At 50.6% G+C, this 17614-nt stretch overlaps 1 protein-coding gene across 10 annotated transcripts in view; it reads right to left on the bottom strand.

Moving 5' to 3' along the window:
• Positions 1-17614, bottom strand: part of EPB41L3 (erythrocyte membrane protein band 4.1 like 3) — an 860969-nt gene that overhangs the window by 746307 nt on the left and 97048 nt on the right. For 5 of the 10 annotated variants that reach the window (XM_078687558.1, XM_078687542.1, XM_078687555.1 and 2 more), the window contains exon 2: positions 15150-15304. The exons of the other annotated variants lie outside the window; for them this stretch is intronic. In XM_078687558.1, the coding sequence (XP_078543684.1) occupies positions 15150-15165 (16 nt within the window). In that variant the 5' untranslated portion in view covers positions 15166-15304. The remainder of the gene's footprint in view (positions 1-15149; positions 15305-17614) is intronic. 10 annotated transcript variants of the gene reach the window in all.

Below are 17614 nucleotides of genomic sequence, written 5' to 3'. Positions count from 1 at the left end.
TGTTTAAAGGTGCGCCATGGCGCAAATATTAACAGTGCGCCTGATATATAACACGGTTCCAGGTGTAACTGCCAACTGGAAACTGTGTGCAAGGGGTGATAACAGGGGTGATACGTGTACCAAATACCTTTGATTATGGTATGGCTATGTACCAAGGAGGTCATAGTCAGATGATAAAATACACCCATTACTTTAATTCAATTGCCCCAAGTCCGTTTTTGCACGCTTCATGTAAGAGCCCATAAGGACTGGGTTTCATGAGCGTATTTTAACACAAGAGAAAAATGGACAAAACACATACATTGTGCAAATAGGAAAACATGTGCAGAATATTGTTTTTCATAATTAAACTCAACAAGAACGTAGTTTGGAACTTTCCCATTTTCTCATTGTTGTAATGTTCAAGTCCAATCTTTGTGGTGAGGAAAAAAGACAAAGCACAAAACGTTTTCCCTTTTGAGATGGGGATGACTTTATGAGGTCGAATTCGAGGCTTAATCTCTTTGTAAGTGCAGATCAATAGACGTCTGCTTGCAGGGCAGCCAGCCATGCCTTAAAGATGAATTCATCTCATCTCAGTTCAAAAGGAGGAGGCCCTTAACTACCGGCGCCATATTGGACCCAAGAGATTTAGAGCGTTCTATGCGCCTTTCAATAATTTAGAGTCTAGGCTGGTGTGTGCTATTGTAAAAGAGCTATTAATTTGGGAGTGCAATGACAACAAATACATCTGGTGACTCATGCCTACCCTCCAAATATCAGTGCGACTATTACGACTAAAATAGTCTGTTTATATCCTGACCTTTCCCCGCTAATGTCATCATACATTAACATTCAATGCGATACAAATGAAAATAAATATTAATTGGGTACCAGTCGTCTTTTTCAGTACACACATCAGGGAATACTTATCCGTCTCTGAAAAATGAAATAACTGTTTTCATAAGCCAGACCGGTGACCTTCGACCGTGAAAATAATACTTATAACTGCTCCCTCACTGCACTGAAGCCAGGAACAAATACATAGTGTATGTACTAACTAGCACTTATGATACAAGCTGAAAATGCATATAAAGTTTAAGCATTTGTGATCTGCAATAGATGATGGCCTTTAAAGTAAATAAAAAAAATTAAAAGAAAAAGTAGAAACATTGGGCTAAATATATGCCACAATGACAGTTGTGTGACTTCACGTTTGTGCCAGTTCCTTGAATGATTATCTTAAATGGCAATATATATATATATTATATATATTTCGAACAGAGCAGGGTCCTTCTTGAATCACTCCCAATGTCAGGTGGCGCAAACAACCGGCATAGCCCCAACGCCGGTATGGATTTCAACCAAACACAAATAAATGTCAATGCGCACTCAGAGAAGGTAAAGCAATCACCAATTTATTCCAGATTACCGCTACGCGTTTCGACACCCGGCGCACTGACATTTATTCGTGTTATCTATATATATATATATATATATATATATATATATATATATATATATATATATATATAATGTTTAAGTGCTTTCATTTCACAAACTGGAGTGGTATAAAATACATATTTCAAATGTGTTATTTCATGGTTCTCTCTGAAATACAGATTTCGTCATCATGAAAAATGCAAATGATGCAGCCTTATGCAGTATTATTTTGATCCTTTTGAGCTAGAAAAAAAATTCAATTTACATTTGCAAATTATATGGCAAATCTAATGATGCGGTAAAAGCTATGGTCACAGAATTGCAGAAATCCACTGGCACTCCCCACTGTCCGCTATTTTATGAACATGTCATGAAAGGTAATCAAAACCTAAATAATCAAATTCTAATCAGTGACCATTGTTAGCTACACTTTGAACAAAGAATCGTTTTCAAGCTAACTACCCCCAAAATAAAAATTATTTAAAAATACATAACAGGATACATGTAACATGATCTCTATAGCAATCGCAGGGTTCTGATGACACATACAAACTACTTTGCTTTCGGACATATGGTTTATAATGTCACCTCTGGGTGGGGGAGGGCTTCTGTCTTATAACTGGCAGGCTTCTTTACACACAGGACATACAAGATATCCCTGTCACTTTCCTCTGGGCACTATTTTTTTTTAATGTAATTATAGTGATGGGGTCTGCCCGGAGGGTGACTTCCTCCTTTCCGCTTTGGTTGTGCATAATGCAAGTTAGCCACAAGGAGCTTCAGGCCAAGAGAAGGTAACTTTCTAAAAGTTACTTTTCCTAAAAATGTATAAAAAGTCTAACTTTGCTATCAAACTAGAGGTTTATTAAATATTTAAATGTAGTTTAACCATTTCTCTAGTTGGTCCCAAACCTGGGTTATCAAAAATAATATATTAATCTGCACTTTTGTTTTCCTCATAGGACAGCCAAAGCCTTCCATACAGAAAATAGCTTTTGGGGGCTTGTCACTGTAGGTACATGATAAAATAAAATTTCTACATGCACCACTTTTTTAGGTACACTACCTTGCGGGCTTCAAGGCCCATTTACAGGTCGGCCTGCAGATTTAAATTACAGCAGTGAGGCTGCATTGGTAGGCCTGAAGCCATGTTTTATTTCTCACACTAGTGGATGGCACAATAAATTCTGAACCACCATAAACCATGTCCAGACAGGATAGCTATAAACACTAGCAGGGATTACCCATTTTGTACATGTTTTAGAGGTCAGAGCACACACAATGTGCACTAGACAGTAGCATCCCAGTGTACTGAGTTTAAAAATCTGAAACAAAATGCAGCACAAATTAGCGGTGACCATGCAAAAAGGTTCAAAGTCCAGAAGGTGTAATAACCAACTGTAATCAATACTTCAATTTAACTGTAGCCTTTTCAGTGAATTTCCAGGTTTTTTCCTGTTGCTCTACTACATCCAACATCTTTGAACTTTGTCTCTTCCTCACTGTGCATGTCTTTGGCTGTGTGCAGTATCGTTGGCCACAGAACATGACCTATGGCCAGGCCCTTCGGCCAATCCACGATGGATGGACAACAAACCCAAACTACATATAGCCTTCAGCTGTGCACATCAGGGGTTAGCCAAAGGGCCTAGCATATGGCCAGGTCAACCACTTCACCAATCTCAGTTGGCCAATTCCTGCCTATGCCCACTCTTCAGTGGGGGTTGGAAGCAGGGCCTGGAATTTGGACAGGCCCTGCAGCCATTCCAACACAGGCACACATACAGTGAACAAGAGTTAATATAGGCAAGCCCTTTCATTGTTTTTTGTTGGTGGTTTTCAAGAGATTCGTTTTTTTGGTTTTGATTTTATGGATGGGGGATGTGGGGTGTTGTTGCTGTTTCTGATGCTCCGTATGACTGCTGCTGCCAATTAAAATATCTCGATATAATACAATATATATATTCACTGAAAAAAACAAAGGTTTAAGTAATGCTATAGTTATGTGAATTTGTCAGTGACAACATAAACGTTTTGAACAAAAAAACATAGAAATTCACGTTATATTTAGCAGCGCTGACTATAACTTGCGCCCTCGCTATGCACTGCTTATGACCTCGTATATGACATCACTAATGACATGTTCTATTACATCATTTATGACATCTCAAATGACATCATTCAAGACACTGACATCACGGATAACACTGATGACATACTAAGATGGCTGCCACCATTTCATGGTTGAGGTGGTGGCAGCCAATCAGATCTCTGTTTTAGATCTGGCGGGATCTGTGGAACCTCTGCACCTCTAGATATACAAAGACTTTTAGCATTAATTGCTCAAAAACTACTGAACCGAGTTACACCAAAACACAAAATACACTCTTTCTTGGCCTAGATTTAGCTTTCTGCCAAAATGTGGTGTGAATCTAATCAGGGGTGTAGTGATGTCCCTTTTGAGCCCACTTTGTTTCTCCCTTAGTTTAACATATTAGATGTTTTAGGCTGCATCTGCTTGCATTGCGGCACAAAACACTTTTGTTTTTGTGACATTATTTTAGAACTATGCTTAGAAAAATGCTGTATGTGTTTTTTTGCTATTAAGTGCTTCTTCTTGGGATTAAGTCTGAACTTGTGCAAGTTCGTATAGCATACATAACACCATGTTGTACTGTTTTCTGCTTGGTTTGCAACAGCTCTTAACATTCTAGACATAGCACGGCAGCACAGCTGCAGCTTTCCAACAGAATACTTGTATCATTTAAACTGTGTTTTCTCCATTTCTGGTCAGAAAGGAGAATTCCGGCAGAGAGACCTGTCCTGGAACGCCAAGTATGCGGTCCATTGCTAATCCACAAGATCACTAATATATCCCTTTGCTCACACAGTAAGAATAGGTCTAGACAGATAGATAATTTGCCATGGTTGGGTTGTTCATTCTAAACAGTCTGCTCATTCTAAACAGTCTGCTAGTAATGTTGATTACTTTGCTTAGTTGTGTTGGTCTACTAATTGTAGCACATTTGCTTCATACTAGACAACGATAGTTTCAATAAATGTATTGTAAACTTTCATTGTGTCTTTCCTTCGTTACTAAAGGCAAGCATGAGTGAGATACGAAAGATGATGATCTGTTTCCACGGGCCCCTTATCTAACGGTGTCAAAGGTATTAGTGACACAAAAAATGCATTTGCTATGGGAACAGGTTCCTAACTATAACTACCCAGTTTAAATGCAAAAAAGAAGCACAGACCTCTGGGTAGTTCCCAAGTTTATGTGGAGAGCAGCATCTGTTTAGAGCAACCTACAACACCAGCAACACTCTGAATTTGCTCATCTCAAATGTTTGCTTTTCTAGCATAGTTTGTAAGCACAGCGTGTCTTGTAATGTTCCTTCATCTTTTCCTTCCCAATTTGTACCTCTGCTGTCCAAAGTGCTCACTAAGTGTAGGCATGCACTGCCCACCAACTGTTCCAAAAATACTGGCCTGTGGTACATCTTGGATAAAGCATGATGTGACTCCCAGCATACACAGAGCAGGCCTTCAGTCAAGCCCTCTGCCTTGGAAACATATAAAAGAACCTACTAAGTACTGAGCAGAGAATCTATCCAAAAGGTAATGGCCTGCTTGTAGAACACATTCTCTCAGGAACCACATGTCACTACCTTTGACTTTCCATTCAGGGAATAGTCACAGGCCCTGATCGTTGGCCATAACTTATGCCCCTTTCTTCATACTAGGCAAAAAAACATTGGGACCACTATGAACTGTATGGAACCAGTAAACACCAGCCAAAACCACTAAGCACAAGCCAAGAATAGTAAGCAGCAGCCGTAACTAGTAGACACCAGCTGAAAACAGTCAAAAGCAGTATGACCAGTTGAAATTGTAAGAACCTGCTGGAACCAACTAAAACTGTTAAGAACCAGTTAAATCAAGTAAGGGCCAATTAAATCCAGTATGGACCATTTTATTCAACGTTAACCACTCGAAACCAGTCGGAGCTATTTGAAACCAATAAGTATACGTAGAATTTAGGGCAGCTAGATTAAAACCAACAGGCATTTAAGGTCAATCTCAAATCAGAAAGGATGAGTTGAAAATTGAAACCAGTAAGGACCATTTTCCCACAAACTTGCAGCACTCAGTGAACAGTGTGTTACATTTGGCTATGGCCTATGCCCTGTAGCCCTAACAATAGTGCCCAATACTGTTGTCATCAGTATACTTTCTTTTGTAGCTTGCCCTGCCACTGAATTGGACAAGAGCTGCTAATCCTACTACTTGCATCATATAATCCCCAGGAAAAACATTTCTGTAAGGGATTTGTGGACCTTCACAAGGGTATACAGCACAAAATTATTACTCTTCCTGGCCAATCAGAATTAGAGTTCTTAGTTGAATAATGAATTCCACGGGTACTTGTGGACCAAACCGTCACACTATTGCTGCACTTATAGCGAGTGCATTTTTTGACAGATACAAAAAGGAGCTCAACCATAACCACAGAGGCACCACAACACACTATGAAAAATTACTCAGATGAGAAAATTGTGTTTGTTATAATACATAGATATACACATAAAAAAGTAATCTGAAGGAAATCTTGTTATGATCTAAAACCTACAATCCACTGAAATGCCCCCACCAAGGTGAGCTCTACAGCTATATCTTTCCCCATGCACAACGCTCACAAATGACGTTGATGATATCACTTGTGGTGCTAAATATATTACCAGCCAGTGGCATTGGTTTCACTGAAAGTTCTCAGTAGCCAATACCTGATCTGCCTTTCTAGACCTAGCAGGCTGTGGGTGTAGGGCCTTGCCTCACATTGCCTCTGTGGATTGTGCGAAAAGGTGCAGACTCCACAGCTTAACTGGTGATGACCAACTCACTCTTGGTGCTGCGCTGCCCAGGGCCTGCACTGAACATCCATACTCCCAAAGTCCAGTCACATGGCCTCCAACCATTTCTAGTGATCGCTGGGTATTGATGCTGGCCTTTGTCCAAGCACTGCAGTTTAAACCTCCAGCCCCTTATAATCTCACTGGGTTCAAAGCCTACAATCCGGAAATGCACTCTACACCTATTCCCCCACAGCCTTCTATGCTTATGCAGGTCAGTCCTCATAGCAGCTTCACTGACAACACTGATGCTCATGTGTGACATCATATGTAACCTCACATGTAAGATCATGAGCAATGCAAAGTGAGAAGAGTATGCATGCATCCCACACTACAACTCAATTTATTGGTTACTCAGAATAAGCACTTTTTCTAATCTCGGTATTGCACCATAATTTCACTTTAGCAAACATGTTTTAGTATTGTAGATCAGTGACGGCTGCTCCCGGGTACCAGTACTGTGGCAGGGAGGTGGAAGAGATTAAAAAAATAGATCACTTACCTGCCAGCTGGCTGGCTGGCCACCACCTCTCCTCTGTCCTCTTCCATCTGTGGGAGCAGGAAGCACCCAGGTTCTCCTAAGCCAATCACAACACTGCAATGCAGCATTGTGATTAGTCTGAGCACTGTGGCTCGGGGCTCAGACAGAGACTGGGAGCCTGGGCATCTTCTCCTCCCAGACTGCACAATAAAGCTTGTGGAGAACATGCAAAGTGTGCATTCCTGCTTGGCCAGCCCAAGATGGTTGGCCAAACAGTCATGTGCACTTAGAGAGTGCCACCACTCCTCCCTCCCCCTGCTCTACCCAGCTCAGCCCCGCCCAGCAAAACTGCCCCAACATGGAAAAATAAAATTATAATAACATTGCGTTATTATCATTTTCTTTTCCTTTTTTTGCAGTGCTAAAAGGCAGTGGGAGGTTGCTTATTCACCTTAGTGGCGGAGCTGCCCCTGTCATAGATATACTTTTGCCTCTGGCCAAAGAAAAGAACAACAGTGCGTGGCCTACTGCCACGCTTAGCAGACTCTACACTCAGGGTGTGGCCTTCAACTACCTCTTCCCACACTCCCCTTCTCAGAGTCTTAAGGTGCCCACCTACTGGCCTGCATGCTCTCACTTCCCCCTCTGCTGTGCCCACCCGCAGGCTTACATGGGCTCCCTTCTCGCTCTGCTGCACCCACCCACTGGCCTGCATGCGCTCACTTCCCCCTCTGCTGTGCCCACCCACAGGCCTGCATGCGCTCACTTCCCCCTCTGCTGTGCCCACCCACAGGCCTACATGCTCTCACTACCCCCTCTGCTGCGCCCACCCGCAGGCTTACATGGGCTCCCTTCTCGCTCTGCTGCACCCACCCACTGGCCTGCATGCGCTCACTTCCCCCTCTGCTGTGCCCACCCACAGGCCTGCATGCGCTCACTTCCCCCTCTGCTGTGCCCACCCACAGGCCTACATGCTCTCACTACCCCCTCTGCTGCGCCCACCCACTGGCCTGCATGCGCTCACTTCCCCCTCTGCTGTGCCCACCCACAGGCCTACATGCTCTCACTTCCCCCTCTGCTGCGCCCACCCACAGGCCTACATGCTCTCACTACCCTCTCTGCTGCGCCCACCCACTGGCCTACATGCGCTCACTTCCCCCTCTGCTGTGCCCACCCACAGGCCTACATGCTCTCACTACCCCCTCTGCTGTGCCCACCCACAGGCCTACATGCTCTCACTTCCCCCTCTGCTGTGCCCACCCACAGGCCTACATGCTCTCACTACCCTCTCTGCTGCGCCCACCCACTGGCCTGCATGCGCTCACTTCACCCACTGCTGTGCCCACCCACAGGCCTGCATGCGCTCACTTCCCCCTCTGCTGTGCCCACCCACAGGCCTACATGGTCTCCCTTCTCGCTCTGCTGTGCCCACCCACAGGCCTACATGCTCTCACTTCCCCCTTTGCTGCGCCCACCCACTGGCCTGCATGCTCTCACTTCACCCTCTGCTGTGCCCACCCACAGGCCTGCATGCGCTCACTTCCCCCTCTGCTGTGCCCACCCACAGGCCTACATGCTCTCACTACCCCCTCTGCTGTGCCCACCCACAGGCCTACATGCTCTCACTTCCCCCTCTGCTGCGTCCACCCACTGGCCTGCATGCTCTCACTACCCCCTCTGCTGTGCCCACCCACAGGCCTACATGCTCTCACTACCCACTCTGCTGTGCCCACCCACAGGCCTACATGCTCTCACTTCCCCCTTTGCTGCGCCCACCCACTGGCCTGCATGCTCTCACTTCCCCCTCTGCTGTGCCCACCCACAGGCCTACATGCTCTCACTACCCCCTCTGCTGTGCCCACCCACAGGCCTGCATGCTCTCACTTCCCCCTCTGCTGCGCCCAACCACTGGCCTGCATGCTCTCACTTCCCCCTCTGCTGTGCCCACCCACAGGCCTACATGGTCTCCCTTCTCGCTCTGCTGCACCCACCCATAGGCCTGTATGCTTTCACTTCCCCCTCTGCTGTGCCCACCCACAGGCCTGCATTCTCTCCTTTCCTCCTCTGCTGCGCCCACCCACATGCCTGCATGCTCTCAGTTCCCCCTCTGCTGTGCCCACCCACATGCCTGCATGCTCTCAGTTCCCCCTCTGCTGTGCCCACCCACATGCCTGCATGCTCTCAGTTCCCCCTCTGCTGTGCCCACCCACATGCCTGCATGCTCTCAGTTCCCCCTCGGCTGCTCCCACCCACAGGCCTGCATGCTCTCCCTGCTCCCTCTGATGTGCCCATCCACTGGCCTGCATGCTCCCCCTGCTCCCTCTGCTGCGCCCACCCACAGGCCTGCATGCTCTCCCTGCTCCCTCTGCTATGCCCACCCACAGGCCTGCATGCTCTCCCTTCCCCCTCTGCTGCTCCCACCCACACACCTGCATGCTCTCCCTGCTCCCTCTGCTGCGCCCACCCACAGGCCTGCATGCTCTCCCTTCCCCCTCTGCCGCTACCACCCACAGCCCTGCATGCTCTCCCTTCTCCCTCTGCTGTGCCCACCCACAGGCCTGAATGCTCTCCCTGCTCCCTCTGCTGGGCCCATTTACAGGCCTGCATGCTCTCCCTGCTCCCTCTGCTGCGCCCACACACAGGCCTGCATGCTCTCCCTTCCCCCTCTGCTGCTCCCACGCACAGACCTGCATGCTCTCCCTTCCCCCTCTGCTGCTCCAACCACAGGCCTGCATGCTCTCCCGTCTCCCTCTGCTGCTCCCACCCACAGGCCTGCACACTCTCCCTTCCCCCTCTGCTGCTCCCAAACACAGGCCTGCATTCTCTCCCGTTCCCCGTCTGCTGCTCCCACCCACTGACCTGCATGCTGCCCCTTCCCCCTCTGCTGCTCCAACCACAGGCCTGCATGCTCTCCCTGCTCCGTCTGCTGTGCCCACCCAAAGGCCTCCATGCTCTCCCTTCCCCCTCTGCTGCTCCCAGCCACAGGGCTGTATACTCTCCCTGCTCCCTCTGATGTGCCCACCCACTGGCCTGCATCAATCAATCAATCAATCAGGTCATTTATAGAGCACACTACTCACCCGTAGGGTCTCAAGGCGCTGGGTGGGAGGGGGGTGCCGTTACTGCTCGAACAGCCAGGTCTTGAGCTTCTTCCTGAAGGAGAGGTGGTCTTGGGTCAGGCGCAGGTCGGTCGGGAGTGAGTTCCAGGTCTTGGCGGCCAGGTAGGAGAAGGACCTTCCTCCTGTTGTCGCTCTTCGGATGCGGGGGACGGCGGTGAGGGCGTGGTTGGTTGATCTGAGGAGGCGCTTGGGAGTGTAGAAGTTGATCCGGTTGTTGAGGTAGCTCGGGCCTTGGTCGTGTAGGGCTTTGTGCGCGTGGGTGAGGAGACGGAAGGTGATTCTCTTGTTGATCGGGAGCCAGTGCAGATCTCTGAGGTGTCCGGAGATGTGGCTGCGTCGGGGGATGTCGAGGATGAGTCTGGCCGAGGCGTTCTGGATCCGCTGGAGTCTCTTCTGGAGCTTGGCGGTGGTTCCGGCGTAGAGGGCGTTGCCGTAGTCCAGTCGGCTGGTGACGAGGGCCTGGGTGACCGTCTGCCTCGTCTCGGTGGGGATCCACCGGAAGATCTTACGTAGCATGCGCAGGATGTTGAAGCAGGACGAGGAGACGGCGTTTACTTGTCTGGTCATGGAGAGGGAGGAGTCCAGGATGAAGCCCAGGTTGCGTGCGTGGTCCGTCGGTTTGGGTGCGGTGCCCAGGGCGGGGGGCCACCAGGAGTCGTCCCAGGCGGAGGGTGAGGAGCCCAGGATGAGGACCTCCGTTTTGTCCGAGTTCAGTTTCAGGCGGCTGGTCGTCATCCATTCGGCTACATCTCTCATCCCTTCGTGCAGGTTGGCTCTGGCGGTGGCGGGGTCGTTGGTCAGGGAGAGGATCAGCTGGGTGTCGTCGGCGTAGGAGATTATGTTGAGGTTGTGTTGGCGTGCGATGGCCGCGAGGGGGCTCATGTAGACGTTGAAGAGGGTGGGGCTCAGTGAGGATCCTTGAGGGACGCCGCAGATGACTTTGGTGGCCTCTGACTTGTACGGTGGTAGGCGGACTCTCTGTGTTCTTCCGTCGAGGAAGGAGGTGATCCATTCCAGTGCCTTGTCCTGGATTCCGATGTTGCCGAGGTGCTGTACTAGGGTGCGGTGGCAGACAGTGTCGAACGCCGCGGAGAGGTCCAGGAGGATGAGGGCCGCTGTTTCTCCGTTGTCCATCAGAGTTCGAATGTCATCGGTGGCAGCGATGAGGGCGGTCTCGGTGCTGTGGTTCGCTCGGTAGCCCGACTGTGAGGGGTCGAGGGATCCATTCGTCTCGAGGAAGGCGGCCAGCTGTTTGTTGACGGTCTTCTCGATGACTTTGGCCGGGAACGGGAGGAGCGAGATGGGACGGTAGTTCTTGAGGTCGGTGGGGTCTGCTGTGGGTTTCTTGAGAAGAGCGCTGAGTTCGGCGTGCTTCCAGCTCTCAGGGAAGGTGGCGGTGTCGAAGGAGGTGTTGATGATGTCCCGCAGGTGGGGTGCGATGACAGCGTCGGCCTTGTTGAAGACGTGGTGAGGGCAGGGGTCAGTCGGAGATCCGGAATGGATGGAGTTCATTGTGCGGATGGTGTCTTCGGTGCTGATCGGAGTCCAGGTGCGGAGGGTGGTGGTGGGTGGCGTTGTTGCGGTTGTGGCTTGCGTTGGTTGGTTGCTGAAGCTGTTGTGTATGTCCGTGATCTTGTTGTGGAAGTAGGACGCGAGGGAGTTGCAGAGGTCTTGCGACGGGGTGATGTCATTGTTTCCGGCGTTGGGGTTGGAGAGCTCTTTCACGATGTTGAAGAGTTCCTTGCAGTTGTGTGCGTTGTTGTCCAGTCGGTCCTTGTATGTATTTTTCTTGGTGGCGCGGATCAGTTGGTGGTGTTTCCGGGTGGCGAGCTTGAGGGTGGTCATGTTGTCCGTAGTTGGTTCCCTTCTCCAGACTTTCTCGAGGGCTCGACAGTTCTTCTTGGAGCTCTTGAGTTCGTCGGTGAACCATGGTGTTTTTCTGCTGCAGGGTCTGCTGGGTGGGGTTCTCAGAGGGGCGAGTTCGTCCGCGCAGTTGTTGATCCACTTCGTGAGGTTGTCGGCGGCCTGGCTGGGGTTCGCTGAGCTGGCGGGAGGGTGCTGGCTCAGGGAAGCGGTGAGCTGGTCGGCTGTGATCTTGTTCCAGCTTCTTCGGGCAACCTGTTGCTGGTGGTGGTGGATCGTCGTTCTTCTGAAGGTGAAGTGGACGCAGCTTTGGTCCGTCCAGTGGAGTCCTGTTGCGTGGCTCTCCCTGCTCCCTCTGCTGCGCCCACCCACAGGCCTGCATGCTCTCCCTTCCCCCTCTGCTGCTCCAACCACAGGCCTGCATGCTCTCCCTGCTCCCTCTGCTATGCCCACCCACAGGCCTGCATGCTCTCCCTCCCCCTCTGCTGTGCCCACCCACAGGCCTGCATGCTCTCCCTGCTCCCTCTGCTGTGCCCACCCACTGCCCTGCATGCTCTCCCTTCCCCCTCTGCTGCTCCCACACGCAGGCCTGCATGCTCTCCCTGCTCCCTCTGCTGTGCCCACCCACTGCCCTGCATGCTCTCCCTTCCCCCTCTGCTGCTCCCACACACAGGCCTGCATGCTCTCCCTGCGGCACCCACCCACAGGCCTGCATGCTCTCCCTTCCCCCTCTGATGCTCCCACCCACAGGCTTGCATGCTCTCCCTGCTCCCTCTGCTGTGCCCACTCACAGGCCTGCATTCTCTCCCTTCCCCCTCTGCTGCTCCCACCCACAGGCTTGCATGCTCTCCCTGCTCCCTCTGCTGTGCCCACCCACAGGCCTGCATGCTCTCCCTGCTCCCTCTGATGTGCCCACCCACTGGCCTGCATGCTCTCCCTGCTCCCTCTGCTGTGCCCACCCACAGGCCTGTATGCTCTCCCTGCTCCCTCTGATGTGCCCACCCACTGGCCTGCATGCTCTCCCTGCTCCCTCTGCTGTGCCCACCCACTGGCCTGCATGCTCTCCCTTCGCCCTTTGCTGCGCTCACCCACAGGCATGCATGCTTTCCCTGCTCGCTCTGCTGTGCCCACCCCCAGGCCTGCATGCTCTCCCTCCTCCCTCTGCTGCGCCCACCCACAGGCCTGCATGCTCTCCCTTCCCCCTCTGCTGCTCCCACCTACAGGCCTGCATGCTCTCCCTGCTCCCTCTGATGTGCCCACCCACTGGCCTGCATGCTCTCCCTGCTCCCTCTGCTGCGCCCACCCACAGGCCTGCATGCTCTCCCTTCCCCCTCTGCTGCGCCCACCACTGGCCTGCATGCTCTCCCTTCCCCCTCTGCTGTGCCCACCCACAGGCCTGCATGCTCTCCCGTCTCCCTCTGCTGCTCCCACCCACAGGCCTGCATGCTCTCCCTGCTCCCTCTGCAGTGCCCACCATAAATGCCTGCATTCTCTCCCTCCCCCCTCTGCCGCTCCCACCCACAGGGCTGCATACTCTCCCTGCTCCCTCTGCTGTGCCCACCCACATGCCTGCATTCTCTCACCTCCCCCTCTGCTGCGCCCACCCACAGGCCTGCATGCTCTCCCTTTCCACTTCTGCTGCACCCACCCCCTGGCATGTATGCTCTCCCTGCTCCCTCAGATGCACCCACCCACTGGCCTGCATGCTCTCCCTCCTCCCTCTGCTGCACCCACCCACTGGCCTTCATGCTCTCCCTGCTCCCTCTGCTGCGCCCACCCACAGGCCTGCATGCTCTCCCTTCCCCCTCTGCTGCTCCCACCCACAGGCCTGCATGCTCTCCCGTCTCCCTCTGTTGCGCCCACCCACAGTCCTGCATGCTCTCCCTGCTCCCTCTGCTGCGCCCACCCACTGGCCTGCATGCTCTCCCATCACCCTCTGCTGCGCCCACCCACAGTCCTGCATGCTCTCCCTTCCCCCTCTGCTGTGCCCACCCACATGCCTGCATGCTCACCCTTCCTCCTCTGCTGCGCCCACCCACTGGCCTGCATGCTCACCCTTCCTCCTCTGCTGCGCCCACCCACTGGCCTGCATGCTCTTGCTTCCACCTCTGCTGCGCCCACTCACTGGCCTGCATGCTCTCCCTTCCACCTCTGCTGCGCACACCCACTGGCCTGCATGCTCTCTCTTCCCCCTCTGCTGCGCCCACCCACTGGCCTGCATGCTCTCGCTTCCACCTCTGCTGCGCCCACCCACTGGCCTGCATGCTCTCCCTTCCACTTCTGCTGCACCCACCCACTGGCATGCATGCTCTCCCTGCTCCCTCAGATGCACCCACCCACTGGCCTGCATGCTCTCCCTCCTCCCTATGCTGCACCCACCCACTGGCCTGCATGCTCTCCCTTCCACTTCTGCTGCACCCACCCACTGGCATGCATGCTCTCCCTGCTCCCTCAGATGCACCCACCCACTGGCCTGCATGCTCTCCCTTCCCCCTCTGCTGCTCCCACCCACAGGCCTGCATGCTCTCCCTCCTCCCTCTGCTGCACCCACCCACTGGCCTTCATGCTCTCCCTCCTCCCTCTGCTGCACCCACCCACTGGCCTTCATGCTCTCCCTCCTCCCTCTGCTGCGCCCACCCACTGGCTTGCATGCTCTCCCTGCTCTGACTAGATATACAATTCTTAACAATGTCCGTCCTTATTATGTTGTAGTTTTTCATACGCCCGAGAAAGTAAATAGCACTTGACGTGTCGACTCAGAGGTCGAAGGTTAAACCCAGCAGATTTATTATTTACCACACACACACAGGCAATCAATATAATTTGAGTTTCATGAAACTTTCATCAACGCAATCAGCGTTTCATTTAATGATGTTCCCTTGACTTTTAATTCGGTCTCCCCGTGCACCCGAAGCGTGCTGAACTTCCGGCCTTGTGACCAGGCTATTCCATTACCTTTGCCTTCTGAAAGTTGTGCAAGGGATGCGCGCGCGCTCGCGGTCCAAAGGGGCCTTCGAAAATGTACTTCCGTAATTAACAAACGAAGTGAAATTGCTCCTGTCAGCAGAAACGGTGCTGATTTAATCTCTTGGTGAAAGCCAAGGATACCGATTAGGTCAAGACAACAAAACACTTTCAGTTAATATTTTCTTTCTGTTTCTGGAAAATAGTCAATTGAAAGAACATAATTCAATTTAAAGACAGAAGGTCACCCTGGGAAGAAATTGTACCAGTAACAGCTGATGACAAGATTTTGTTAAAGACATAACTATAAATTGGCCAGATGCGAGTTTTGCATGCAGGGGACATTCTGTTCACAGCCTTGTCTTTGACAGTTAAAGGAGCATGTACCTTCTGGTAACAGCATTCACGGTCACGTGATCAGTGTGCACGTGACTGTGCCCAGTGGCCGGGTCTGGTTGCTCAGTGGACTAATGCATCCATTGCTGAGAGTTGTGTTTGATGCCAGAGGCGGCTCCTCCGCGAGTCTCTCCCCACTGCTTGAACTGCAAGCTAAATACAGAAAATAAAATTATAATAACGTATGTTCTTCAGCTGAAGCCAGGGGGCGGGTCTGGGCTCCCCACGCCACAAGGGGAGGAGTGGTGGCAGCACCTAAAGTGCGCATGGTACTTTGGCCGGCTGTCTGGGCTGGCCTAAGCATCATGCGCACTCTGCATGTTCTCCATGCAAGGCTGTATCACAGCCTGAGTGGAGAACATGCACAGCCTACCAGCCCCTTTCTAAGCGCCAAACCACGGTGCTCAGACCAATCACAATGATGCTAAGGCAGCATTGTGATTGGTCAGGGGATTCTGGGAGGCTGTGTGCTTCCTGGGAAGGAGGATGGAGGAAGGAGGAAGAAGAGGCAGTATAAAAAAGTGTTTTTTCAAATATTTTATTCTTTTCCACCCCCTCCCTCTGTCACCCCTCTCAGAGCCCCGCCCCCCACCCCTGTTTGGTAGCAGCCGCTATTGGTTTGATCCTATGATCACAGGTTTAAATTCCAGCTGCTTCACTCAGTCTTTCATCCTTCTGAAGCTAATAACGTAAGTAATGTTGGGTAGCAATAAATGTCTATCAACAGCAGCAATAGACCTCCTCTGTCTTAAAAGAAACTGGAGCTCAAATCACTTAAATGTAGAGGTCTCTACCCTGATTAAAAATTATCTTGAGTTTAAAAACTCTCTAGGAAAGGCAAGGTGCCTCCACAGGTCAGATTACCTGGGTGTCTGATTCATGTAGTAGTTTTTGTAATTTCAGTAATTCTCTGGTATATTTTAAAGCGGAATTGCCAATAATTGCACAATTATACCAGCCCGCGTATTTAAGAGTATTTTGGGGGAGGGGAGAATTGGCACACAAACTGCTATTTTCACGAGCACGAGTGGCTCCTTGCGCTGCTGTTTGTGCTGTTTTACATCTGGCTCAAAATTCTTGGTGAAAAATTGTATAATGATGCATTTTGTGCTATGAAACTAGTTCTAAATGCCAAGAGCACATTTAGCAAGCATCAGTGGCTGCTCGCACTGGTAAATTAATCCTTGTGTCCATTTTGGATGCGAGGGGGGCTTTTGCACTGAGAAAATAAATGCAGAATTACTCTTCTTGCATAATTCTGCATAATCTTGTAGAATTCATAAGTACTTCCGATTGATTGCGTTATACGAAATTACGCAAACTACATCCACCACTAGTTTTCTCCTAATACGTCCTTTGATTGAGAGCTGTACATAAAAAATGTAACTTCTACAAAGTACGGGGTTGCATATTTAGCTAACACAGGGTTCTACTGCCCAAGATCTCCTGAAATCTGTGGTGGCTGGCATGGCTCGCGGGTGGCGGGGCAAGGAGGGATTCGGGGGGTGCGTGGGGGGCAGGGGGCGCGCTGGGGCAGCGAATATAGCGAATATGAAGAAAAAAAAATTAACTTACCATGCCGCCAGGTCCCTCGTCTCTGCTCTCCTCGTAGAACAGAAAGCACAGCAGCCCCCACAGACAAATCACAACGCTGCAATGAAGCGTTGTGATTGGTAAGCACCCAAGCTCCCCATACCAATCACAACAATGCAGTGCGGCATTGTGATTGGTTTTGAGCATCCTAGTTCGACGCTGAGCAATGGAATGGGGGCCTGGGCATGTTCTTCACGCAGTCTGTAATGCAGCCTGCATGGAGAACGGGGAAAGTGCGCATGACTGTTTGGGAAGCCCAAGAGGACCGACCAAACAGTCATTGCGCACTTAGGAGTGGGTAAACCACTTCTCCCCTGCCCTGCTCCGAGAGCAGAGCAGCCACGCCCACCCACCCACCTGCAAAGCAGCACGAAGCATATGATAATAATGCAAAGATATTATCATTTTATGTTTACACTACACACTGCTTAAAAGCAGTGGGGCGACGCAACTCCCCCATAGCGGAGGAGCCGCCACAGCCTGAAATAAACCTGGTGGTGAAGAGTTCATGAGATGAAGAAAATGTTACAGGCAGCAAAATGCACTGCTAAGACCGAAGCAACATGGAAGGTTCTTGAATCGATGCAACATTCTGACCATGACCACTCTTTTTCTGTTGATGCAAGGGTATCTGACCAGAAAAACAGGTTAGCTTTTTGGATGAAGTGATGTTGTCCTCAACTTGACTTAACTAGTTTCCTAGTCAAATTTTTAGTTCTCATGCATTTTTTCACACTTTTTCTTCAGACTTTGCTGAAAATGTCAAAGGGTCAACATGTATTTTGTCAAAGTCCACCTCCTATATGTTTCTGATTTAAAAAAAATTGAGATAATATCTCTGGACTACTTTGATTTGGTCTCTT

The sequence above is a fragment of the Lissotriton helveticus genome, chromosome 4_1, assembly GCF_964261635.1.
Source record: "Lissotriton helveticus chromosome 4_1, aLisHel1.1, whole genome shotgun sequence".
Lineage (NCBI taxonomy): Eukaryota > Metazoa > Chordata > Amphibia > Caudata > Salamandridae > Lissotriton > Lissotriton helveticus.
Note: the sequence above shows the minus strand (reverse complement) of the source record. Positions and strands in the feature narration are given on the sequence as shown.